The sequence below is a fragment of the Hypoxylon trugodes genome (genome assembly GCF_022578975.1).
Source record: "Hypoxylon trugodes strain CBS 135444 unplaced genomic scaffold F4822scaffold_5, whole genome shotgun sequence".
NCBI lineage: Eukaryota > Fungi > Ascomycota > Sordariomycetes > Xylariales > Hypoxylaceae > Hypoxylon > Hypoxylon trugodes.
In genome coordinates this window covers 3541901-3567639 of record NW_026250020.1, presented here as the reverse complement: position 1 = coordinate 3567639, position 25739 = coordinate 3541901, and the positions used below count along the sequence as shown (strand labels likewise).

Below are 25739 nucleotides of genomic sequence, written 5' to 3'. Positions count from 1 at the left end.
CGACGCTACGTTGTAGTGACTAGTGTGTAACCCCAAGGATTGCTAGGAGGTTGGATTTTCAAAGGTGCGGAGCCGGTTCGGCAAAATGGTCTTCAAATCTCTAGTACATCATCATATTGTATAAATTGAACTTGACTCTCATATTTCGACAAGAGGTCACGATAAGGCCCAGGTATATACATCGGAGTAAAGTAGTTTCGTTCGCTCCAAGCGAATTTAATTATCATGTTGCAACAAAGCGGGGGGTCTGCACCTAACGATAGTCCTCATTTTGATAGGCAGACGAATACATCAAATGAAATCAAAGATGGCCAAGTCAACCAAGAAAGCGAACAGGACGAGGCACCAGTTCATTCTATCTTCGGGCCAAGAACCAAATTATTCATTATTCTAATAACTGTCTTTGCAACACTATTTTCACCATTCTCTTCCTTCATCTATCTTCCAGCACTCACACCTATCGCGCAATCCTATAATCGATCTCTTGGAGAAATTAATCTTACAGTTACTCTTTATCAAGTCATGCAAGCTATTGCCCCTCTCTTCTTCGGTGATTTAAGTGATCAGATAGGACGAAGACCTGTCTACATGCTTACATTTGCCATCTTCATAGGTGCAAATATTGGGCTAGCTCTACAAAATAGTTATGCCGCACTTATGGTTCTTCGAGCACTACAAAGTACAGGTAGTAGTGCAACTGTGGCTATTGGTAGTGCTGTAGTTGCGGATGTTACAACTGCTGCTGATAGAGGCGGCTATATCACTGCTGTACAAGCTAGTGTTCAATTCGCCCCAGCCTTAGCACCCGTTCTAGGTGGAATATTAACCCAATATCTCGGTTGGAGATCAACCTTTTGGTTCTTGGTTATCGCGGCTGGTGTATTTTTAATGATCTATATCCCATTTACCCCTGAAGTAAGTCAATGTACCCCATCCAAGAAACCCGAGGAGGGAACTTCAACTAACATGAATACGTTACAGACGGCTCGTAAAATTGTCGGAAATGGATCTATTCCTCCTCCAAAGATGAATATGTCCTTATTCTCCGCCTATAACCTCCGCCATAGACGAAAAGACTTGGAATCACAAGGTCAAACATTACCCGAGCCTAAGAAACTACCAAGACGAATTCCCATACCCAACCTTTGGGCCGCTATTATCATTGTATTCGAAAAGGATGTTGGTTTACTCATGTTTTTCATGTCACTCTTCGTTATGGCGAATTACGCTATCCTAGTCCCTTTACAAGACGTTATTCGGAGGCGATATGATTTCAACGACTTACAAGTGGGCTTATGTTACATCCCCTTTGCAGTTGGTTCCGTGGTAGGGGCCGTTTTTGTTGGCAAGATTCTCAATTGGAATTATGCTCGCGTTGCGAAGAGTATCGGCGTTACACCAGATCGGAAACGAGGAGATGATTTACGAAAATTCCCGATAGAAAGAGCTCGACTTGACTTGATGTGGCCATGGACTGCTTTAGCAGTTGCTATGATTATCACATGGGGATGGGTTGTTAATACGAAAACCACCTTGGCGGCTCCTTTAATTGTCTTATTCTTTGCTGGAGTTGGTTTGAGTGGTCCTGTTTCTATCCTGACCACAATACTGGTTGATCTTTATCCTATGAACCCCGGACGAGTATCTTCTACATTTAACTTAACAAGAGCTACACTGAGTGCTGTAGGAAGTGCTGTCGTACAGTATATTATAGACGCTTGGGGTTATGGATTTACTTACCTTTTCATGGGTCTTCTTGTATCAGCAGCAAGTATATGCGTGTTGATTGTACGGAAATGGGGTCCCAAATGGAGAGAGGAACGATACCAAAGATTTGAACGTGCCGGTCCGAAATAAAGTCATGTCTGACTTTGACCTGAACGAGGTTCGTCCTTGGCTACCAGAGATGGTGGATCTGCGGTGGGATATAAGCATTGGCGCCATAAGTCGTTGCTACTTAGACCACAGATATCTACAGGTGATAGCTACAATGTACCTTACATCAATAACATTGCGTTTAATGAAGCTATCTATCTACTGGCCAAGGAGAACATATACCGTTGACATTTTGCCTATGTTACCTATTTCTTTATTTTGAAACATCCAATGTAGATCTATCTACTCTAGTTTACCGACGCGAGTCAAATAACCTAATTCAATAACATGTGAAAGTCAAGCGCATCGACCCTATCCACTAGCTTGGCTGCATCTCATCCTTCGTACCATCGGCGATTGGATTTCGTCGTCTACTCGCCAAGAGAGATCAGCTTTCATACAGATAGCTCCAGTCCGGGCTACCTATACTAAATACTTCATCCCCAAATACCCACCTAAGGTAGGTTAACTTGCTATATGGCATGCAGCTCGTCCATTATTCCAGTCCAGTATGCCCAACTCATTTAACTTTGTCGACAGAGGTCGTTAAGTTCACCTTGTCCTGTAGCTACAGAATCTGCATCAACCAAAAGGACGACATTGAAATTCATCGCCGGTGAGTTGTGTTAGCTTAGCATATGGATATGGTATGAACATACATCCGCATATTGCCACGGCCTGCAGTTAAGGGGTTTATCATACGACGAAAATAAATTCGGATGAGTTCCACTTCCTCCCGGGTCATGAATAAGTTCATACCGGCATCGGACGCATTAAATATGTATAAACGTCTTGGAAATTTCACGGCGTAGTGTTGGACGTATAAAACTTCTATATCGTTGCTTCAAGGATTTCGGAATGAATCCACTCGGTGTAATTATCGTGAAACTCGCCGACGATAGCCAACAGATCAATACTTGGGTAACATGAGGTCTTTTACGATTACAAGAGAGGTCGATTAAGGAGAAGAGGGATTTAAATAGTGGACCCCTTACATGATAAGGGGTTGTGATGCCAAGAAAGCCGAGGAGCGGAAATCTTGGCAACTGACGGGATACCCTGTTGTAATCACGGGAGCTAGTTGTAGAAGCATGTTAAGTGGATTCCGCCGAGCCGGTAGAAGTAACCGTGGCGGGTATGCATTTTTTGCATGAGAATCTTCAAGGGGATTGGCCTTGGCTGTTTCGATCCATGAATGTTATCAGATATGGATAGCTAGAAGCGCAGCGCCTCCCATGGCTTTCTTCGACACCTGGAACTCAGTCCTACTTGAAAATCTGAAACAAAATTCGCCTCCCACGTTGCCGTGTTCGTTTGCTGATGGACATTGAAATATCCCCGAGTGGCAAATTGACAACCACTCATAATGATAAAAACGTTGAAAGGCCCTGAGTCAAACTAGAGAGTCTATCTTGAACTGTTGAGAATAAATGAGTAAGGCAAAGTAGAAAGATTAAAAGAGATAATTACCGGTCACCCGTCTTGGCCTTTTCTACAACATCTATCTAATGCAATTCAACAAAGCTTATTTTTTAAAATGCCGAATGATAAATGATCTTTACCTGTTTAGACCATAGTTGCCGCCGGTACCGAGATTGTTCTTCGGTGGGTAAGAGACGATGTTACTTCTTGGCGATAATAGTCACCACAATATTACATCAACCATAGCATAGTAATTCTTATGGAGTTTGTGGGAAATCATATACGATAAATACAAGAAGTTCTATCGACGATATCGCCATTTTTCGGCGTAGTCAAGTTTTAGCTGCAAGTATCTACACCTACTCTAAACGGGATAGCTTAATGGAGTCTGCTTTGGGTCTTGTGTTTGCGTAGTAGTGATCAATAGAAACTCATATTCATGATCCACGATTGAAGATCCTCATTGTAACCTCAAGGTAATCATTACTCTACAAGGTTTAATTGTTTGCGTGGTTAGATGGGCTATGCCAAAAAAGTTACTAAATCAGATAAAATCTCGCGTCAATAAACTTACGAACAATGTAAATCATTACTATGATAATAATTAGATAATAAACTTCCCGATGATGCCTTCGCGTGCTAGATGGTTCAAATCTACTTCAGATAGATGAACGTATCGTCGAGATTGATTTAAAATAAGTGAATTCCATGTAGAGACTATGCGTAAGGTATATGACGGAATGTGAACACCGAACACGACAGAAACGTACTGAATGCTACTTGATGTATAAATTCTACCTCGTACGAGCTTACATTACCTAAGCTCGTACCAAGGGAACAAGAAGAACCAAGAATGACGATCAAATAGTATCTTGCAGAAGTGATCTACGTAGATTCCAAATATTACTTTCTCCTGGATATGAATGAAAAATCGGAGTAACGCGTACCGAAGCTCGGAAAGAGTACTGGCCAGTCCATCAAGGTCATTTCTAACTAATGAAGGCGGGATAGTAGCTAGTTAATACCACTATATAGAGCCTCATAAGTATTGCTTCCTAAGCACTAAGAACCTGATACATTATCTACTAGTTACCAACGCCTCCTAAGATTACAGTAAGTCGTCGTATACGGACTAGTATTCAAATCATTATTTCATTTCTTACACACGATCTGATTTTCAACTTTCTAGATTCTAAAAAGATATTGGAAAACAATAGCTTTTGAAATTGTGGCTTAGGAAATTCGATTCGACACCATCAAATATTTCCAGTAAGCATGGCCAAGTATTATTTCGCGACCACCTTCCTTGGAACTGGACTGAGTTTATCTGATGAGATCCGATTCCGTTCCGACTCCGCTATGAAAATGGCTAGGCATCATAATTCCAGGTCAGCCCAAGGCTTGGATTTGATGCAAGAATATTGAAAAGGCTGCATTCACATGTCTCCAAGATTATTCCAAGAACTTTGATTCTTATTTGTCAATATTCATTTGGATTTATCCGCAGATGATTTCCAAGTACAGATAAAGTATGAAAATCCCCTTCACAATATCCCAGATGTTATATTCTCTGGCATGCTTGATAGTTCTGACCGCTCACGTTCTCAAACTACTTGTTGCTATTGGCATTACTGATATCAACTTCAATATCGAGTCTTTGCCTGATAATATCGATGTCTACACCAGTGTTTGACAATGGACCTTATGGCCCCAAACCGAAAGGACTCACTGTAGCTATTCGAAGCGACTCAAGCTTAGAAGCTAGCGGAGATGTTCCAGACAAGGATTCACTTACGGATAGTCAATGTCAAAGCCCAACACAAGGAACAGAACTTCAAGATCAAACATTACGCCTACCGTTCCCAAGATTACTAGCAGCTTACCTTTGCCTCGCTTCTATCTATTTTATTTCTACCCTTGACATCAACTCTGTTGCTACTGCTCTACCTTCTATTTCTACCTCCCTAAACGCCGGTAACACAATCACATGGACGGGTACTGCTTATGTTATGGGACAAACCGCTTTTCAACCCCTATATGGACGACTATCTGATATATTTGGCCGAAAGGTTGTTTTGATCACCTCTATATGCTCTCTTATCATTGGTGACCTTCTCTGTGGATTCGCTCAGAATCCAATATGGCTTTATACCTGTCGATCGTTAAGTGGTATCGGTGGTGGAGGGATTAACTCGTTGGTACAGATAACCGCTAGCGACTTGGTTAGTCTGAGAGATAGGGGGAAATATCAAGGTATTCTAAGTGCTGGTGTTGGATTGGGAGCTGCTACAGGCCCATTTATCGCCGCTGCTATTATGCAGAATACTACGGATGGTTGGAGATGGATCTTTCGAGTTCCCCCTATTCTCGCAACTGCGGTAAGTCATGTTCCTCGCCCTCCTTAATTATATAGCCACCAAACACTTCGAACGCCTGGAGTCTCGCCTTAGAAAGTGGTCCAATAGTTAATTGAAGGAACGGTAATTATATCGTCAAGAATTTGGACTAATTCTTACGCAGTGTGCCGCCGTTATGTGGTTTTCTCTTCCTTTGAAACCAGTTACCGGTAGTTGGTCGGAGAAGGTTCGAAAGATTGACTGGTGCGGTCTATTCCTTGGAGTGACTGGTGTTTTATTCCTCATAGTGAGTTTATAACCCCTCATGTCTACCTACCTGGGTGGGTACATATTCATGCAGTCGATATGATGGCTGATACAAAGTAGATACCAATCAACTCAGGTGGAAGTACATTTCCATGGAACCATCCTGTCGTCATCGCATTGCTCGTTATAGGGGGTACTTTTATCATCCTATTTGGCGTAGTAGAAGCTCGACTAGCCAAGTTCCCCCTTATCCCATTACGTTTGTTCAACAGATTATCCACCAGTACGATTTATTTGCAGAGCTTCCTATATAATGGAGTATGGCAAATCAACATTTACTTCTTGCCTATCTATTTTCAAGATGTTAAGGGATACAATCCTCTTCAAAATGCTATGCTTATGCTACCATTGTTATTAACTCAGGCTGTTGCGGCATTGGTAGCTGGTCAAATCACTTCAAAAATCGCTAGGTAAGCCACTTATAACCCATTATGATCTCGACTAACCGATAAAAAGGCCTGGCCCTGTCGTATCAGGTGGTCTAGTCTTGTGGTTATTGGGGGCTGGTTTGAAAGTGATGTTTTCACGGACTACGTCGCCTGGCGTATCTGTAATATCGTTATTTATCGAAGGAACCGGTATTGGATTCGTACTTCAGCCAGGTATGATTATAATAATACATGATCATGTTAACTTACTAATGATTTCATAGCTCTGGTCGCTTTACAAGCTTTATCCAAAAAGGAAGATAGAGCCGTTGCTACATCTACGCGAAACCTCATGCGTATGTTAGGGTCGGTTTTTAGTTTGGCAGTAGCAAATACTGTTCAATTCGAATTTATGAAGCTAGGTTTATCCGATACGATACCCACCACTCTTCGATCTCGTGTAATTGAAGGGTTATGGGAAAAGGGTGAACCGGGTTCCGAAGCGTGGGAATCCGACATTCTGGACGCAAAGCTCAACGGACTACGCGCCGTTTTTATCATGATGGTTCCTATGATAGCTATATGTCTTTTGGGTTGTATCTTAATCCCCAATGTTAAATTGATGGGAGACCCGAAAGCCAATGCGTCGGAAAAGAAGGGAGAGGACAAGATCACGGTTTAAACTCGTCAATGACACCGGTACCGAATTATATGAATAGGGTAGACATAGATTGCGATATATGTTTGTGGTAGATCATAGAGAACTTTCTGTTACCTTTTAGGTTGGCAATGGTTTAGACAAGAGTTGGCACTTTATATAATATTATTTCATGTTCAAAGGGGTCTGCCATGATGCATGGACATGTAACCATAATGCTTAGGTACGTTGAATGAGGATTTCGCAACCAGATCACAACCTTTTTATCTCCTTCAATAGATAACATAACAATCAGCTGACGGCTGACGGTCGCCATTTTCTATTAATTTATTACTCTTTTTTTGATCCATCCATAGGGCGAGATGGAAGATATTGACTAGAGTACTACCGGGTACTCTTTTTACGTAACCTAACAGGTGAAGAAATAGAATCTAGATCTAAAAAGGAGAAATCGTTTAGAACCAGTTGGATATCTGTACGAACCTACACGGCCTTTTTATGATTAGGTATCCGTGTTACGGTTTCGAACCAATCGATCATAAATCCAGCTCCGGTTAACAACAGTCAACCAAATACCAAGTATGAGAATCGTTACTGGTAAGGTGAATGCCCAATATATCCAAAATTTGCTTTGTACAACATCGGACTTGTCCCATTGGAGAGACGGGATTGCGAAGAGAGCTGCAAAAAAGGTAGCCGGAAGGAATGCCATGGTCATAATAGCAATGGTCTTCATGGAAGAGCTATCGCGTTTACTTGCGGCTGCCAGGTTGGCGCTAGCAACAGCATCCTCGTGCGTAAGGAATGCAAATAGCTATGTTCCGTCAGACTACTAAATCAACATCAGGTATATGGCGCACTCACCACCCCAGACAGCTTCTCGGCGCGGTACTGCAAATAAGATAAGTATTCAGAGTCTGTTGCCATTTGTCGTTCAAGAATTGGAACTCTTTCGCGAAGAGTGTGTAAACTCGTCCTGTAATTAGCTCTCATTGATCCTTCTGGAACTTCCACCATCTCTCCGCCCTTGTGAGCTTGTAGCATTGTCTCGAGCATTTGCTGAGCTATACGCTGGAGTCTCATTTTGTTCTTAATATTGCCTGCGACCTCACCAACACGCTGTGTCCATATCGCTAGATCATCAATGCTGAATATGCCTTCGCGTTGCTGCAGTGGGTTCTCAATCGCGTTACCGTGAGGACCAAAGCCTGTGCGGCCCTCTACTGTTCTAAGGTTTGCTAACCCCGCCGCGGTTGATATATCCTGCCACTGTATTTGATGTACCACGACAGCAATGCATAACACATATGGGGTTGCGACGCATTCACCGTACACGCGTAGTATATGGCCCAGGTCGAAAAAGCTATCTAGTAGGCGATCGACGAATACGCCGACTATGCATGCTGTACTAGGGTCATACGTCCAGACGATCGCGAATATTGAGGTACCCAAAAAACGAGTGGATAAAAACCCGGCACTATTATCAAGAAACTCATAATAGCCGTCTTTGTCGTGGCATATAAGGTGCAGTGCCGTGGTATCGGCCTTCATGGAGGTAAATAAGTCATGGAAGCCACCTGCAGAGACATAGAGAGCTGCATTGAGGTCGCGTTGAATACGGACCAGTTTTAACGAAGCTCGACTTTCCTTAATTCCGGCGCATATGTTGCTTGTGGCCCACTGGCCCAAATTAGACTCCGTTAACTTGGCGTGATGAAATTCTGTGTCATTCGGTAGCTGGGCAGGGAGGGCTATCTCAATTGTGTCAAACTGAAATGACGGTCTGTGATCTAGAAACTTTTGTGTTGCGCTGAAGGTTGACGCCGCTACCTTCCTTAGGCCTTCCATTCTCTTCATAGATATTTGAGCAGTTAAGATCGATGGCTGGGCATAAAACTCCAAGAAAAGTAACAAATTGTATTCGAGATAACCGTTATGATGTTATAATCTAGATGCAGAGACATACCCATAAGATAACTGCGACCTAACCCCGCCCTTTACGCACCTAGGACGACAGCCTGCATGATACCGTGCGCCGTTTTCAATAAACCGCCAATGCGCCATAATACAGTGTATTGTTTACAGTATGGTGGCATTTCGCACTGCTAAACTAAATTTACAGGGCCATTAGTGCTGTAATTACAGCGCATTTCAGTGGGGTGCTAAAACGCGCTATAAGTGTGCTGTAAATTTAGGGCTCTACAGGACTCTAGAGTACTATAATTATAGCACATTATAGCGCCCAACTGAAATGCGCTGTAAGTGTGTTGTAATTATAGGGCTTTACAGGGCTTCAGAGTACTATAATTGTAGCGCATTATAGCACCCCACTGAAATTCGCTGTAATTATAGGGGATTCCAGGGCTTTAAGCCCTGTAGCTATAGCGCCTTGAAGGTACTCACTGTAGTGTGCTGTAATTACAGTGGGCTACAGCGCTTCAAGCCCTATATTTACAGCACACTTGCAGGACGTCTCAGCACCTCACTATAACACGCTGTAATTACAGCACATTACAGGGGCTACCTATAAAGCGCTGTATTTATAGTGGACTTCAGCACATGACTCCCTGTAATTACAGCTACACAGTACGTAGCGCCACTACACTGTACATCCGCACGGCGTCTTGGTGCATTGGCGGTTTTATGCTTATTGGACCGCCGTACATGAAGTATAGAGGCTACATGAATTGTTCGGGATAATCTTTAAAGTATCATAAGGTTAGGTATACATATGAACAATGCCAGCATCAGCATCACAAACTACCCCGCGTTTCGTAACTTCGAATTGAATTGGTGCGGGGCAGAAATAATCCAATTACTTTTCACATTTAGATCTTGGGAGTGATGTCAACGATGAAGGCGATACAATGGATGTCCCTGGCCTAGGAAATGATAGATATTATGTAGTTGTTAGCCATTTCCTTGCGCCCGTTGAGTAACGGTGTCAGTGTCACTACCTATTGTATACCCTCCCCGCCCCCGCACAGCAGGTTAGAATTACACTTCACGGGCCGATCCGAAGAACTCTAAAACTGTAACCTTAATAGGTTTAATTCAACTATCATGTAAATCTAAGTATCGTCCGTATTGAAGTGATAAAAGGGTAATGTATACTGTGGGAATGATAGGTGAATGGGTGAATGAGCAAATGATCCATTCTGTTCAGAATCGACTAAATACCGAAGGATCGTATGTACCTACCTAGGTAGATATGATCTACCTATCCAGGTACTCGATACCCGTGCTATCAGTTGGCAACGCCATTCCGCCATTACGAAGCCGTACATGGTAGAAGACAATTAAGCAAGTTCCGCTGATGAAGGTAGACCCATGTTTTCAGCTGTGGCGCGTAGGCACTACTGCTGATTCATCGAATATCATTGGGTGCCATCGGCTCTGAACCTGCAGCTCCTAGGTATATTAACACTGAGAGAGCTGAATCAATGTTTCATTTTAATCCATTAATCTACCAAGGTACCTTAACATCCCGACCCCTAGGTAGATTTATAGGTAGATCTAATACTTGGTACATAATCGTCGCTGGACTTATAGTTTATGTACAAGGTAGAATTCGGAGGTTTGGATCCTTTGCCAAGCTGGATGGCCTCTGTTTCCGTGAAATTGATGTGCCATGAGAATGTGGCGGTGGCTTAGAGTGCCCGAAAATTAGCCCGATCTACCTAGCAGCCTAGTTCCGCGATGCCTAGTCAAACTAAAAGAAAACAACATCAATTCATTTCCTGGAAATTCTCAGCCCAACCTTTCATCTCAACATGAATTGATTGGATCAATACGACCTACGAATGGACCTACCAACCCAAAACAAACTAAAACTCTCCCGTACTAGTACTCATAAAGTACGGTCGGGTTGTATCACTTGCAAGAAACGCCACATCAAATGCGACGAGGCTCAACCTCATTGCAATAACTGTCTTAAAAGTCGAGGAACTTGCGAAGGTTATGCTCCTATTCGAAAAAAGAGGGCTTCCAGCCCGGTTCAATTCCGATGGGATTCTAAACGATTGGCTCGTAGCACCTCTCCTCCTATGCAGTTGAAGCTTGATCCGGACTCTCTTGATTTCCAAGATGCAAAGGGAATGCTCTACTTTCAAGAGTTCGTGGGGTTGGCACAAGGTCGATGGGTCAATGCTGTCGGGTGTAATACTTTGTGGGAATTATTGCCACAACTCGCATTTTCCGATGGTACGATCCGATCCGCCGCTATAGCTGTCGGCGCCTTAAGTTTGTGGCATCGTCAGTCTACTCATGATTCGCTTCGGACAATCTCTGTGCCAACCATTCCCAAAGCGGAAAGAGATGCGCATTATTTCTACGCCGTGGCTTATTATTGCAGGTCACTCAAATTACAGAACCAACACGCTTCCGCGCGTGACGCAATGTTTCTTTCGGTGTTATGGTTGGTATTTGAAACACTTAGGGGTGGGAAGAGAGCTGCTTTAAGCCACGTTAATCATGGCCTAGCCATTCTACTTGAGCTTCTCACGGGGGAAGATGTTGATCATCGCGTGGCTGAATTAGCACCTAGTCCAGCACCTCTCCTTGAAGCAGTAGCCAACATCTTCGTTCCCCTAGCTATGCAGGCTCGTGCTGTCCTTCAGGGAAGAATCGGCAACGGACCGCCACTGCCCTCTCTAACAAAAGGACTACGAAGCAAAAAGAAGACAATGGAATCCTTCATAATCTTAATGAGCCATCTAACTCGTCCGAAGGCCACCATGGAAAACATTCCTGCTGTCTTTAATAACCTTGATGAATTTGAGGAGTATTGGGTCACTGCTCAGCGTGCTCAGATTGTAATGGCATCTATCATGACTGATGTCATGCGAGATTCGGGAGTCTTCGCATCAAATGGGCACGACATCATCAAAAAGTTTTACTCGGCTCTTCTTGGGGATGGTCGAATCCTAGAAATTTCTCAGAACTCAGGGAAGGTGATGCAAAAACTGGATGCCGCATTTTTACCTCTATTTAATAAGATTCTAATGTCGGATGTGGAATCGCCAGAATATCTAAAAGCCATCCATTTACGTTTAGAATATTTAGGTGTTTACATCTTCAACGACCCTCCGCAGTTCCTCGACATAGAGACATTACATTCGCGAACGCCTTTATTTCGTGAGTATCTGTCTCTCGCCGAGGTCGCGTTACGCATAGCCAAGCGAGAGATTAAAAATCCTGCGCATCAATTCTCACTCCAATGCGGATTAGCATTTAACCTATTAATTACTTCATTCTTCTGCCGTGATCCTCTTACCCGTGATCAAGCTGTGTGGATGGTAAGTCATTTAGTTTCTTAACTCTCTTACCCAACGTCGACGTCCTGGTATACTGATGATGAATAGTTAAGAGAATACCCCGCTCAAGATGGATTATGGAATACTCGTTCCCTCTACCTCCTAGCTCTTAGGAATCGCGACGTGGAGAAATCCAACACAGTCGAAGGTACTCCTATGGAACAATTACAGCGACTTTGGCGACGTGAATTTGTATTTGAAGATGGTGGCGACCGTATCTTATTTCGTTATTACGACAAGGATAAGGTTACTGGGGAATGGGAATTGATAGAAGAGGTTGTTGAAGTTCGAGAGGACGCCGAAGATATACATTGGAAACGACAACCATTAACTGGATCTGGAGGTCTTCTCATGAAAGACTTGTACGTTGAATAACAGGAATAGTCATTGAGGACTCAGCGCAAGGATCAGTGAGGATGTGCACCAACATGGAGTTTTGCGGCAATTCGCGGCATTTCTTGAATTGGTACGTTTAATCTTGTGCTCAAAAGAAAATACATTAATGAGTCTAGTTCATATTACAAGTCTACGATATCAACGGCGAAATCAAGCAACTATAATGTATCGTCATCCTAGCCAATCCAGAGACGCCCAAGAGCCGATCCGATGTATACCCTCTACCTCTACCTTATGGTTCGTCTCTAACATACTATTCTATTGGTCTAAGGCTTGGCTCTGACACTGTTATTTCGTTAGCGCGACCGAAGGAAACGCCAATGAGGAGGAACTTACCATCTCCCAATATACACCTTGTTGCTTAACCAATTCGCTATGGGTTCCTTTCTCGACAACCTTTCCATGTTCTAAAACGAAAATTATATCGGCGGTTTGAATAGTTGAAAGCCGATGAGCTACAGCAACCATAGTACGTCCGGTACGTGCTTTCTCTAATGCAGCCTGAACAATCTTCTCCGATTCCGAATCCAGTGCTGATGTTGCTTCATCTAAAAGAAGAATCTTAGGGTTTCGAATTAAGGCACGCGCGATCGCAATTCTTTGCTTCTGTCCTCCGGATATTTCTTTCTGGCCGATGTCGGTATCATAACCTTCGGGCAAAGACATGATAAATTCATGAATGAATGCATCGCGACATACTTCATGGATTCTTTCTTCCGATATAGAGCTTGGATCTGTAACACCGAAAAGAATGTTATCGCGCACGGTTCCCCGAAACATGGTTGGTTCCTGTGCTACAAGCGATAGATTTTGCCTATAACCATAGACCCCGAGGTCATTTACGTTGGTGTCATTGCAGAGGATTGCGCCTTGGTTGGATTCTAGGTCGTAAAATCTTTCTAATAGTGAGATGATTGTTGATTTTCCCGAACCAGATGGACCAACGAGAGCTGCATATTGACCCTTTTCAATTCTCAGGTTTAACCCTTCAAAGACCGAGACGTCGCGCGTCGGATATTTGAAATGAACATCGCGAAACTCGATTCGAATACCATCGTCCGATTCGGGTATAATTACGCTTTTCTCTGTCTCGCCTTCATCTATATTAGCGGACTCTTCCATATCGAATATTCTATTCGCGGCCATCGCAGCTTGTGCAGCACTGGGAGCGTTCGCTAACACGGTCGCCGCGCCTTCTGCACCTTGTATAATAGCCATGAAACAGACAAAGAAGGCTTCCAAGCTATATTCTCCAGTCGACAAGAGTCTACCCCCATAATAGAAGACCAACGCTTGGCAACCTAGGCTAGCACTTTCCGCAAACCCGTAAAGTGCTGCTGTCCATTGAGCCTTGCGCCTAGCCTTCTGAACATGTCCTTGGAGAAGCTTTTGATATCGATTATTGATCGTGGATTCCATTGTGAGAGAAGATACTGTTCGGATTGCATTGATAGCTTCGGTAGCAAATTGCGAACTTTCCAAAAACACGGCCGAATTCATTTGATCGAACTGTACTTCATGTCTAAATTTCCAAAAGCCAGATGCTAGCATAATTGGCATGGTGACGAATGTTGCGACTAAGCCAAGCTTCCATCCGAAGATGAGTGAGATGATGATACATCCGACGACCGTCCAAACGCCAGCGAGCCACGATACCATATTAACGCCAAATAAATCTTCTAGCTGTTTGGCGTCCCCAGCGATTTGGGAGGTTAATGTACCGTGGGAGTGACTATCCTCGTCAAAAAAGCTAGGCTTTTGATACAGCATGTCAGTTAGATATCGCATCTTATACGCTGCGCTAACAAAGTATTGAGCTCTCAGACTGAACCATCCTAATGCCAAGTACGAAAGACCAACGCCACCAGCTAAGGCAAACCACATTAACCCCCAAAAGTTGGATTGTTTCTTAAGTTCGTCCCCTTGAAGTAGGAATACGCCAATAACTTTGGCGAATAGCCAAGCTTGAATCGGTGTACCGGCCGCAGTCGACATAGATGAAGCAAGAGCGCCTAAATACAATGACACATATACTCGTTGATCGTATAGAAGTTTCGAGAAGGCGCGAACTAAACTTCGGGGATTTTTAGCTGTGGTTTGAAGGGTCACTTCGATATGAGTCGCCGCGTCATTAGACTCGCTGGCGGCCTTTTCGGACTTGGTGTCATATGTCTGTGGTAATGCATCTGGCTGCTCTTCGTCGTTGGCTAGTTGAAGTGATTGAGCTTTCACTAAACCACTGTAGACTCCATTTTCGTTGGCAAGGAGGCTTGTGTGGGTTCCTTCTTCCACCGCTCGCCCTTTTTGTAATACGACAATATGATCGGCCTTTTTGATAGTAGAGAGTCGATGCGCAATGGTGATTGTTGTTCGACCTTGCGAAACTCTATCCAGAGCATCTTGTACAATACGTTCACCTCGTACGTCAATTGCGGATGTTGCTTCATCGAGAATAAGGATACGTGGCTTTTTGATGATACTTCTGGCGATGGCAATACGTTGTTTTTGACCACCTGAGAGTTTCATCCCTCCGTCACCCACTTTTGTGTCGTACTTTTCTGGTAAAAGGTCGATAAATTCATGGGCGTAGGCTTCTTGACATGCCTCTTGGACTAGGTCTCGTTTTCGCTCTTCGGATTCTTCTGCAAATTCAGTTCCGATGAGGCCATTCGCCACATTACCGAATATAGTATCGTTGAAGAGAAATGGTTCTTGCTGGACAAGACCGATTTGCGTTCTCCACCAATACAAATCAATGTCTTGTAAGTTGTGATTGCCTACCGTGATCGACCCGGTTGACTCGGGTTCAACGGGCACTTCAGACTCCTCGGGTTGGTCCGTTTTTTCATCATTTGACTCGTCCGATGGTTTAATAGCGTTAAGAGTGTACCACCGCTCTAGCAAGGCAACGATAGTACTCTTCCCGGAACCTGAGGGACCCACGAGAGCAGTATTCTGACCGTGCCGAATGCGAAAACTCAGCATGTCTAGAACCTTGACACCAGGGCGACTAGGATATGAGAAGGATACGTCGGTGAAAACCAAGTCCTCGCCAGTAATGTCTGGCTTAAGAGAACCGGATGAAGGCAGAGGAGCATCGATAACGGTGAATAATTCGCATGCAGCAACCATGGCTTTACTAACTGCTATAAGTGGCGTCGATATTCGCTCCACAGAGGTGAGAATCATCATGACCGACATGAGTACTACGATGACCACACCGGCGTTATCAATCGCACCGACACTGTATCGCCGTGCACCATACCAAAAGGCCTTTATGCGTTAGCTTTTAGACTTAGATCTATAGATTATCATTGATTAAGTACTTACCAGACCGAACGCCCCAAAAATACCGAAAAATACGCAGCATAATTGAATCCCAACAACTGGAGGTATTTTTTGAGCTTTTTTAAGAGCCTCCTGCACCCATTTTTCATAACGAGAGATGATTCGACTTTGAGCACCACATGCCATGACCAGCCGAATACCTTGCAATGCTTCGCTTGCGATAGCTGTTCCTTGGGTATCCGCTTGAATAGTTTCGGTTTGACCTTTGACGATTAAAGGTACAGCGAAAGATAAGACGACCAAGATATAAAGCATTAACGAGGATGTCACTAACGTAAGATCCCAACTCCAAATAAAGGCAACAATTATCGCTCCGAAGATGGTGGCAGTAAATTGGAGGAAGGTACCTAAACGTTCGGAGATGCCAATCTGTAAAGTTGCTGACGTTGCTGTAATAGCTGTCGCTGGTGCACCAGTAGGCATGGTGTCTATTGCGTGGATTGATTGCGCGAGTAGGGATTGTAGGTAATGGCGACGGATAGCCGACGACATACGAATACCGATCATTCTGAAACAAAACTTATTGATAGAGGTTAGACCCCAACGAGCGAGGAATAGACCCATGATGTATAAGGACTGTCGGCTAAGGATTTGGTCAAATTCGCCGCGGGATATAGTGGTCGCATCTTTGAAGTAATTGGTAAATTGTCCTACGAGTTGACCAAAGATGATATTCATGAGCGGCATGGCAACACCAGCACCGATAGATGCTACAGCAGCTATAGCGTATACACAAAAATCCCATTTTGTTGCGTAGGTAAAGATTCTTAGATAATCGGAAATGGCTGGCGTTCGTTGCGGTGGCTTCGTTTCCGTTTCAGTCGTTTGATTTTTGGTTGGTGTTGCCGTCCCATCGTCGGCCATACTGTCCGAGGGCCGTCTCATAAGTCTTAGGAGATTCCTCAGGTAGACTTGACGGAGATTACTGTGTAGATAAGACTGAGAAGATAACGCATAAAGGAACCGGAAGAACTAAAAGATGAAATAAAAGTAAACGATAATGAAGGACGTAAGTTAAACTTGATGCGACGATATGTAAAGTCTTTTCTAGACGCTGAAATATTCGCTGACTCTTATAGCGCCTCTGTACAAGCCGTATCCTTATTACCCTTTTAGGAAATTTACGATTTACGACTTACGAGCTGGATTATGCCAAGCCCAAGTTACGATTTACGATGTAACGCTATATAGTTAGTATTACTCGATCTAGAACTAATGGGGTATCGTTTGATCTAACGAATCAACGGGAGTGGTGAGGCACATTTGTAGACTTATAAGCACTTTACCTGCGGTGAATCCTGACGGAACGAATGTATAGCAGCCGTGTACCGTGGATGTTGCTTGAACATATTAGAGAAGGGAGCATTTATGTGCGCCATATCTATTTGAGATATTGTGACGGTCCGTGCTCAGTATTTTGCCCTATCCAGATTAGTGCAACGCGACCTGAAAAAATTAGATAACGCGACATTCTTTAAACATATTTCTTGTACAGCATGGTTGACCGCTGTACAGCCCAATGCGAAGTAATAAACTTGCTGATTTCATGACTCTCGGGGTTTTAGCCCATCATCGTATCAATACTTCGATATATGTCTAAGTGAAGTAAGAAAACGCAAGTCTTGATAACCGAAACTAACTGGCCGTCATAGTACCCCGCAATCCCCGATCGAACTCCCAATGCCTTCAACGATTCCCGAGTAAACCACCCACTATCTCAACGACTTACCTCATCATCTTAGGTGCCATTTTCCAACTTTCCCCCATGCCCCGCGTAACGATCTCGAAATGGCCATGCCGACTACCGTGCCACGTCCGAACAAGTCACCTATATCCCATAGAGCAGCCCAGACATTCCGGCTAGGTGATGAGGACTTTAAAGGCGAAAATAGAAGGCTTTTAACCGGGCATGATGCCGTCTATCCGCAGGTCGTCGTGGCTAGATTCAACATGGGGGTTGGCACAAGAATAAAAGGACTCGGATGACCCGAGACTTCCTACAAAGGATGGCCGCAGTATACGAGAGCTATAGCCGAATGATTCATGACAAGATGGTAGGAAATGCCTATCCGACCCCGTTAAGCAATCCCCGGTATTGGAATGACGCGTGTAGAATCGTGCCTCCTCCCCAAGCCAATACCGTTACATGATGGCGTCTATCTCTCTTGAATAGTTACCTTGCGGTTAACATCCGGCGTTAATAAACACTATTGATTGAATACATGATCTTTAACGATATCCACCTCCCCATTGATTCCCATAAGGTGGATATTCTTGCTGAGGTGGCCCACCATATCCTTGATTAGGATACCCTTGAGATGGTCGTGATGCATTATAATAAGATGCTGCCTCTCCTTGTGAAGTCCCATATCCTTGTTGAGGAAAACCTGGCTGATTATAAGATGGATGTTGAGTAGATGCACCACCATAACTAGGATAAGGTGAAAATCCATCCCCTTGTTGTAAAGGTTGGGGAGGTTGATGTGGTGTATATCCATAACCTGGACTTGTATAACCTGGATTGGATGTTAGACGTCCTTGAGAATGGGAAGACGTAGGTCGGCTTGATCCATAACCAGATTCTGGGCGAAGACTTTCACCTGCTCCCATAGCATTTAGATCTCTTGTAGCACATTGAGACCAAAGTGATCCACTAGGTTTTCCATGACCAAGTTTTTCAAGACCACCATCAAAAATACCACCACCATGTGAATGACCTTTCTGTCCGGATTGAATATGATTTTTACCCGTTCGAACAGATTCGGAACCAAGAATATGGTTAATTTCGTGACGTCGAGGATATTCGTCGGCCCATTTTCGTACGGTTTGAAACATTTCTCGTTGAATTTCGACATGGTCATCACGAAGGGCGGGATGATGAAAGGCACGTAGTACATCATTAACTACTTCGTCGACAGGAACACCGGGATTATCCCAAGCGTAGAGAACTCGTCTAGATACATTAGTACGGATGAAGCGAAAGTAGAAAGATGGAAAGTATACGTACGGTACTACATATTGAAGAATTGTAGAGGCAATTCTTCCAGCGCATGAGTTTAGAACATTGGTGAAATGATCCTTGGAAAGCATAGAATGTGTCGGATCGGTACATCTAGGATTTTTCCATGGTTCTAATTGCGAGTTTGCACTAGAATTGATAACTTCGGAGGAACCATCCTTTAATGCTTTGGTTATGGCATTGATGATAGGTCGAATGAATGGAGCTAATAGACCTAGGACGAAAGCTGTCAAGGTCTCACTAATATGCTCCAAGAGCTTTTCCAAACCAGGTATCTTCGCTATACCTCTATTGATCGATTTGACAATCTTGTCTCGGAATTCCAATATGGGATATATTTGTTTGGATACTTTGACGGGATCGAAACTTTCGCTCATACCTGGTACGATGTTGGGGTTGGAATTGGTTGTTGCTCGTGTACCGTAGTACGAATCTTGTTCGTTTCTTCTCTCTTGATCTTCGGCCATACGTTTTAAATCGCGCGCTTCAGAAGCCATTCCTCCTCCGATTCCAGGAAGTTGGCTTACAAGGGAGATGAAATCACCTGTACCACCACCGAACCCACCACCAAATCCTCTTGAAGTACCACCCGACGAACTAGCACCTTGTTCGGAATTCTTCAAGGCGACATCCAGTTCGTCAACTTCGGATTGTGTAAAATGATCGTTGGCTTCACCTAGAACGGAATGTAAAAAGTCGACACCACCAAAGGTACCGGTTACGAGAGGAAATACTCGTTTACCATGTAAGGTAATTTCCGAACCGGATCCGCAATGAGGAAAAACTTGATGATACCCAAGCTCTCGTAAAGCAAGTTCGCAATAGTTGCTATGAGCGCTAAAATCCTCCATGCAGTGTAAAGCTTGACCTAAACATCGTAAAGCTTCGCAAAGATCTTCTTCCTTTCCTTTTCCGTGGGAACCATGACAATATAATCTACCAAAATGTACGCTCCTACCGATACTAAATCGAAGGTAACCGGCACTAGTAGCCCAGTTTCCATGTTCGTTAGCTATGTAATTCTTCATACCGGTACGCATATCAATTTCGGTTTCGATAGGTTGGACAGGACCTCGAAGTCGTTTATCGAACGTTCTAGCATCTAAACCGTCGGCATAACCCAAAGGATTATCTATGTGTTCCTCTGGTCTATAAACACCAAGACGTTCTTCGGTAACTTCGAATTCTTCGGTAGCATATCCATTGGCAAGAAAGGAAAGAATCCAAACGAGGATACGAATGGTGGCGGCATTAACACCCTTGAGACTACCAACATCTAAAGCTTGGGAATAATCTCGAAGCCAATTTCCGAAATAAGTACGTTGAACCATTAAAGTAGTCCACTTCTTTCCATGAAGGAATGCGATGGTTTTGAGCATATCTTCAATATCGCCATGACGCCAATTGTGACCTTCAACTTGAGCGATAGAAGGAATATTACCAGCACCGAAAGCAACAGTTTTACCAGGCATCACAACCAATACGATAAGGAAGATCAGCAGATAACTGCCGAAGCCGAAGCCGAATCGAAAAGCCATGATGTCGGTTAACCATATATCGATGAATAATCGTGTCGCGAGATTGATAAATTGAATGAATGAAATATTAGGTAGAAGTTTTCCTACCCAAGTAAGTTTACGAGATGAAGCTGAACTGATGATGAAATCTAAGATAAGCAATGGCGGGGTAGTTTCGTAGTTTTGGTACAGTACAAAGTACATAATTCCTACGTAAGATTCAGCCACTTACATTCAATGTTGTATGACCTGGACATCCTCTAAGCCATTAATGATGAATACCTAGGTACCTCTCACCATACCGGTAATTATATTCAAGCTAAATACCTAGGTGGATATTACATCAACGTCATTAAGTGTAACTTCTCTAAATGTCGGGTTACAAGCTGAAAAGCAGCTAAGCCTCAAATGATACATTCACAGCCAAATTCGTCATACTTTATGACCAATTAAATATTTCATAAAAATGAGTAAGAATCAATTAACTGCGCCACTACCATACCAAATGAAGTCATACACCTTTCCCCTTACTCATCTTTAAATTCTTTAAATGAGGGAATGTCCTAATAACTTGGAAATTAAACCTTTACTAACCGATGGCCGACAACATTAGAATATGAACTTGGATCGGAAATATCTACATCATGAATACCGAGTGGGTAGACCGAAACGGTTCAGATGCATTATGCAGCCCTACGCCTTAAAGAAACCAAACCACACCGATTTATTTCATCCCCATTTTAGATTTTTATCTAAGGACATATTCAACAGATCCTTATCATATTCATTCGATGACCAATTCTTCGTGTATTCAAGTCGCTCATTTATAAGATTTATCAGGTCTATTTACATAAATTCTATTCATAGATAATGATCAAGATTTGTTTATATTTTTGTAGCTGACAGATCTTGTGGGGGGATCTATTACGAGAGACGGGCCGTTCTATATCCTCAATACGAAAGAGTTAACATTGATTCGATTAAATAACTTGTATGCCGAATTTCGGGCTTACTCAAATACATATTTATGTAATGAATATCCATAATAACCTCGGGAATGATAAATGTCTCTAGGTTATTACAGTACGTTCGATATATCCGGATTAAATATAAATTCCTTTTTATTTCCAGGTCATGCCGGGTGCTGTGGGATGGACATGCCGAACTATCCTCTTAACTAAACAAATCATACATCAAGCATCGACGTCTATATTATGAATAATACTACATAAATGGGAGATTAAGTATTCATCTATCAATCATGTACATCAATACCTATTATAGAACTTAGATCTAGATCCTAATTTCGTGATATGTGTAGGTAGGTGTGGGTCATCCGATCACCCGTATAAAATAGGGCTGACATGTATAAGAATTAGTACAGCACTATGTAGGATGAATTTCTCAACCCCAATTTCGAGTGGTCGTCATTTAGACCATCAATTAGAGCCTCAATTCCTTCATACGCAATTCCATCGTTGAGCTTTCAGCTGGTTTTTTCAAATTGTATAGCCTTGTGGTTTAAACCATGTGGTAATAGAAATTATCAAAGTGTAAGATTTCAGCTGGATACTAAACGGGAGGGAAGATATCAATGATTTAAATACGCTGAAATATATCGGTGTAGTCATAAAAGGTCAAAGTGGCTAACTTATATGCGGCTGAAAGAATAACCTAGTATCAACTTAGGTAATTCAGCTCATGATAAACCTTCACCGACGTGACATTTCCATCACATCTCCGAGAAATTAATAAATTATCGGAGTTCTCCATTCGGTGGTCGTTGAGGCGGAAGCGGAAATGCCGCCAGGACAATACACTATACATTCATGAATCATACCATTTTACCAAAAGTCGGAATGAGAAATTCGGACCGAAGAAGAATGGGTTCTTGAACCATACAATCGGTAAAATCATTACCATGGTATTGGGAAGATGTAAGCAATCAAACTCAGTAAAAAGCGGTGTCTTCGGTTTTCCTAAACGAGTCTACCTTTCAAGACATTGTAGGCGAAGCTTTCCCGACAGTTAACAAATATCGGAGTACAAGACGAGATAGTCTTGAACCAATTAACGTTCCTTATTCACGTAAAACAGAATTGTAGCACCAAATCTTTTAGTCAAGTAATAACGACTTGACTTTAATAATAGCGGTAACGTTCAAGAACTTGAGAACAAATCAAATCATATCGATTGCCTAACGTGCGTAACGCAAGATTATCTCGATAATTCCTCGAGCCGCCATTCGTTCTAGGATACATGACTAGATATCTTACATGCTTGGGTACTTATGTGGTTACTTAACCGAAAGACGTAGTACCTAGGTATGGCATGCAGGTTGGACAAGTGTGGTGAAATGTGAGCTGTGGTTATATGTAAAGTGATAATGTAATTCCTAACAGATCCGACATTTCAGATGTTTGAAGTGCCATACAGATGGTAATTGATCTTATTCGATGTCGTGCATACTTTACACTTTACAAACCAACCTCCTAGTCTTCTAGGTAGGTATGATTCACCGCTTTTAATGTCATAAGCGTAGGACGATTACATTCCGTATGGTATGATACGATACGTAAAATAAGAGAAAAATCTTGTTTATGAAGGTTCGTCGTACGAGAATATTCATAACAAGAAATTGATGACGCCAAAAATTACAAAATAATAAAACAGGCGGGATAAATTGTGAGGATGAGTGGAGAGGATCGGTGAGCACTCTACGTAGACTTCAATGTTGAGTATGATATCCTTCTGACATATTCTCATCACACTAATAATTGGATATCCGATGAAATAATATTGTCAGCCTTGTTAGGTACTTCTGACAAGTAATTCTAGGACATAACGACATGGAATTGTATAGAATTCATTCCTAGACGAATTCGTATAATATTGGTTGTTATACGGTTCATATATGTATGTTTCACATGTTTCTCCTACCTAGGTATGAAGAATATACCGAAGTCTGTATCAGTCATGTATAACCGAATAAAATAAGTACGTTTCGGTAAGAAATGTCTTAAAGAAAAGGTACAAGACGGAAACTCATTCTTGACCGTACGAAGATGTGTAACCATAAATCCAAGGCGGCTCTAATGGCGGATGTTACATTGCATAACAAGGTCAGAATACCCATCGGACAGCCCTACAAGGCGACAATAGTATGATGTATCAGCTAGTCCCATGGTAGATCATTATACAAGAAAGGTTGTCGGACCTACTCGTGACCAATAACCTTGCATAACTTCGTCAGCGATGTTAAACGGTTCGACTTGTGCTTCCCGACTTTTTGGCTTAGTCCGCGTGCATCCTCGTACTGCCTTACTGATGTACATGATAAAAGTATCAAAATAGAACTTCGGCTAAGAGAGGTAAGACGAGAGATTCTGGAAGGTTGCCTAGGTAAGGTTGTCTTATGTTTCATTACCTCAAGAGGCGGCGGTCTGGCGGACGCAGGCGACGGACATAAGTGCATAACCGAAGGCAAGGCCGTTGAGAGGAAGTTTTGCAAGACTCATATAACTATATAATGGAAGTCTTCTCGATGATTTGAAATGTCCTGATAGCTTCATCAAACAACTCAATCTTCATCTTTAGACACTGGTTCATTCATATCCGAGATTATATACGAGATTAAGACGCTTGACTTGTTCTCGATTCTTGACGGTAAAAGAATTGCTCGAATTATTCAGAAATATTCAGACAAAAATGGCTCTTACACTTTGGAGAGACATTTCACCACTAGGCCAACCTCTTAAGAGGCCAACTAATAAATCTCCCCATGCCTTAATAATAGGTGGTGGTGTTACCGGATTGATATCGTAAGTTGAGAGGTTTCTTGTCGAAATACCCATTTCATGTTAATTGAATATTCCATGAATTGAGATTAAAGAGCGAACACTAACTTTGAAAAGAGCTTGGGTACTTTTAGATCGAGGATATCATGTTACCATCGTCAGTAGTGCATGGGCAAACGATGAACAACGTTTGACATCACAAATAGCTGGAGCTTTATGGGAATTTCCTCCAGCTGTATGTGGTCAACATACCGATAAAATCTCATTAGCTCATTCGAAACATTGGTCCATGACAGCGTATCACATTTGGGATGGAATAGCATCCATTCCTGGTTTCAGTGATGCGTCTGGAGTACGAATGATGCCTTCGGATTTCTTCTTTCCTGAACCTGTGGAAAGTGACAAAGCACAAGTTTCCAAGATGACCGAGATCATGGCTAGTGGTGTGCGAGGATTTTATCGAGGAGCTGACATAATCGACGAAAGAGGAATTGACCCATCATACGGTGCTGTAGACGCGTATGAATTATTAGCACCTGTCATCGATACCGATAAAGCAATGGGATGGCTTATGGAACTTGTCGAAAGCAAAGGAGCTAATCTTATCACCGAGACCATTCAAGATGACCTTGTGGAGATTGAAGATTCATTACTATCTCGATTCGAAGCCGATGTCATCATCAATTGTACTGGACTTCAAGCGCAAGAACTTGCCGGCGATGAAAGTGTTTATCCGATTCGAGGTGGACTTATTCGAGTCATCAACGATGGAACGGATTTTCCAAAAGTAGATGCGGCTTTGACTATTACGGCAGATGCTGCTCATTCTGCTAATGAGATTATTTTCCTCGTACCTAGGAATGATAACATTCTTTGTAAGTCATTCGCTGAAACTTTCCATATTTGACCTTGGGACGAATGACTTTTGTCTGATAGCCAAGAAAAAAAAAAAAAAAAGAGAAGCTGACTGAATGACAGTAATCGGAGGTATTACTGAACCTCATGAATGGAATCTAGACCTTACTTTGGATACTCCTATCATTCGTAGGATGAGAGAAAGATGCGAAAAATTCTTACCTGGATTAGAAAATGCTCGTGTCGATCCAGAATATCCATTCGCTCAAGGTCTTCGTCCTTTCCGAGGTCAAAATGTACGAGTGGAACGTGAACTTCGTAGAACAGGTAGCCGAATTGTTCATTCATATGGACATGGTGGTGCCGGTTGGAGTTTATCGTTTGGATGTGCTCAAGATGTGGCTATGCTTGTTGAAGAAGCTTTGAATGGTATACCAGCAAGACCTATGAGTGAAACAGTCTTTGAAAGGAAAGCAGCAGGATTTCAAAGACCACAAGGACGTTAA

The 25739-nt window shown here is 42.7% G+C and overlaps 7 protein-coding genes across 7 annotated transcripts; 4 read left to right on the top strand and 3 right to left on the bottom strand.

Annotated features, from left to right (window-relative positions):
* Positions 1 to 93: 93 nt before the first annotated feature.
* On the top strand, positions 94 to 2025 carry F4822DRAFT_405449 (putative MFS transporter). The gene is made up of 2 exons (XM_051458299.1): positions 94 to 915; positions 982 to 2025. Exons 1-2 carry the CDS (start codon positions 226 to 228, stop codon positions 1855 to 1857), a joined length of 1566 nt encoding a protein of 521 aa, XP_051315016.1. The 5' UTR covers positions 94 to 225; the 3' UTR covers positions 1858 to 2025.
* A 2941-nt stretch (positions 2026 to 4966) lies between these two features.
* F4822DRAFT_443912 (MFS general substrate transporter) lies at positions 4967 to 7010 on the top strand (the record flags this gene model as incomplete). Its single annotated transcript, XM_051463152.1, has 5 exons — positions 4967 to 5675; positions 5818 to 5940; positions 6021 to 6370; positions 6417 to 6562; positions 6613 to 7010. Exons 1-5 carry the CDS (start codon positions 4971 to 4973, stop codon positions 7008 to 7010), a joined length of 1722 nt encoding a protein of 573 aa, XP_051315015.1. The 5' UTR covers positions 4967 to 4970.
* A 117-nt stretch (positions 7011 to 7127) lies between these two features.
* On the bottom strand, positions 7128 to 8975 carry F4822DRAFT_405447 (uncharacterized protein). Its single transcript, XM_051458298.1, has 2 exons — positions 7851 to 8975; positions 7128 to 7800 (listed from the first exon to the last, which is right to left on the bottom strand). The coding sequence occupies exons 1-2, from the start codon at positions 8841 to 8843 to the stop codon at positions 7489 to 7491; spliced, it is 1305 nt and encodes a 434-aa protein (XP_051315014.1). The 5' UTR covers positions 8844 to 8975; the 3' UTR covers positions 7128 to 7488.
* A 1814-nt stretch (positions 8976 to 10789) lies between these two features.
* F4822DRAFT_437552 (uncharacterized protein) lies at positions 10790 to 12676 on the top strand (the record flags this gene model as incomplete). The annotated part of the gene is made up of 2 exons (XM_051462426.1): positions 10790 to 12283; positions 12350 to 12676. The coding sequence occupies 2 exons, from the start codon at positions 10790 to 10792 to the stop codon at positions 12674 to 12676; spliced, it is 1821 nt and encodes a 606-aa protein (XP_051315013.1).
* A 68-nt stretch (positions 12677 to 12744) lies between these two features.
* F4822DRAFT_405422 (P-loop containing nucleoside triphosphate hydrolase protein) lies at positions 12745 to 17065 on the bottom strand. Its single transcript, XM_051458297.1, has 3 exons — positions 16028 to 17065; positions 13034 to 15970; positions 12745 to 12982 (listed from the first exon to the last, which is right to left on the bottom strand). Exons 1-3 carry the CDS (start codon positions 16928 to 16930, stop codon positions 12956 to 12958), a joined length of 3867 nt encoding a protein of 1288 aa, XP_051315012.1. The 5' UTR covers positions 16931 to 17065; the 3' UTR covers positions 12745 to 12955.
* A 1209-nt stretch (positions 17066 to 18274) lies between these two features.
* F4822DRAFT_437550 (heterokaryon incompatibility Het-C) lies at positions 18275 to 20602 on the bottom strand (the record flags this gene model as incomplete). The annotated part of the gene is made up of 2 exons (XM_051462425.1): positions 18275 to 18998; positions 19053 to 20602. 2 exons carry the CDS (start codon positions 20600 to 20602, stop codon positions 18275 to 18277), a joined length of 2274 nt encoding a protein of 757 aa, XP_051315011.1.
* Positions 20603 to 24289: 3687 nt separating this feature from the next.
* Positions 24290 to 25739, top strand: F4822DRAFT_429848 (FAD dependent oxidoreductase; the record flags this gene model as incomplete). The annotated part of the gene is made up of 3 exons (XM_051461171.1): positions 24290 to 24402; positions 24496 to 25253; positions 25357 to 25739. The coding sequence occupies 3 exons, from the start codon at positions 24290 to 24292 to the stop codon at positions 25737 to 25739; spliced, it is 1254 nt and encodes a 417-aa protein (XP_051315010.1).

Excerpts from the sequence above, each read along its gene's own strand:
- F4822DRAFT_405449 (XM_051458299.1), top strand. The coding sequence starts at position 226 with ATGTTGCAACAAAGCGGGGGGTCTGCACCTAACGATAGTCCTCATTTT. Across the intron at positions 916-981 it reads ATATCCCATTTACCCCTGAA|ACGGCTCGTAAAATTGTCGG; the intron begins GTAAGTCAATGT and ends AATACGTTACAG.
- F4822DRAFT_405447 (XM_051458298.1), bottom strand. The coding sequence starts at position 8,843 with ATGAAGAGAATGGAAGGCCTAAGGAAGGTAGCGGCGTCAACCTTCAGC. Across the intron at positions 7,801-7,850 it reads CCGAGAAGCTGTCTGGGGTG|CTATTTGCATTCCTTACGCA; the intron begins GTGAGTGCGCCA and ends GACGGAACATAG.
- F4822DRAFT_405422 (XM_051458297.1), bottom strand. The coding sequence starts at position 16,930 with ATGAGACGGCCCTCGGACAGTATGGCCGACGATGGGACGGCAACACCA. Across the intron at positions 15,971-16,027 it reads TTTTTGGGGCGTTCGGTCTG|GCCTTTTGGTATGGTGCACG; the intron begins GTAAGTACTTAA and ends TAACGCATAAAG. Across the intron at positions 12,983-13,033 it reads AAGGTGTATATTGGGAGATG|TGTCAGAGCCAAGCCTTAGA; the intron begins GTAAGTTCCTCC and ends ACGAAATAACAG.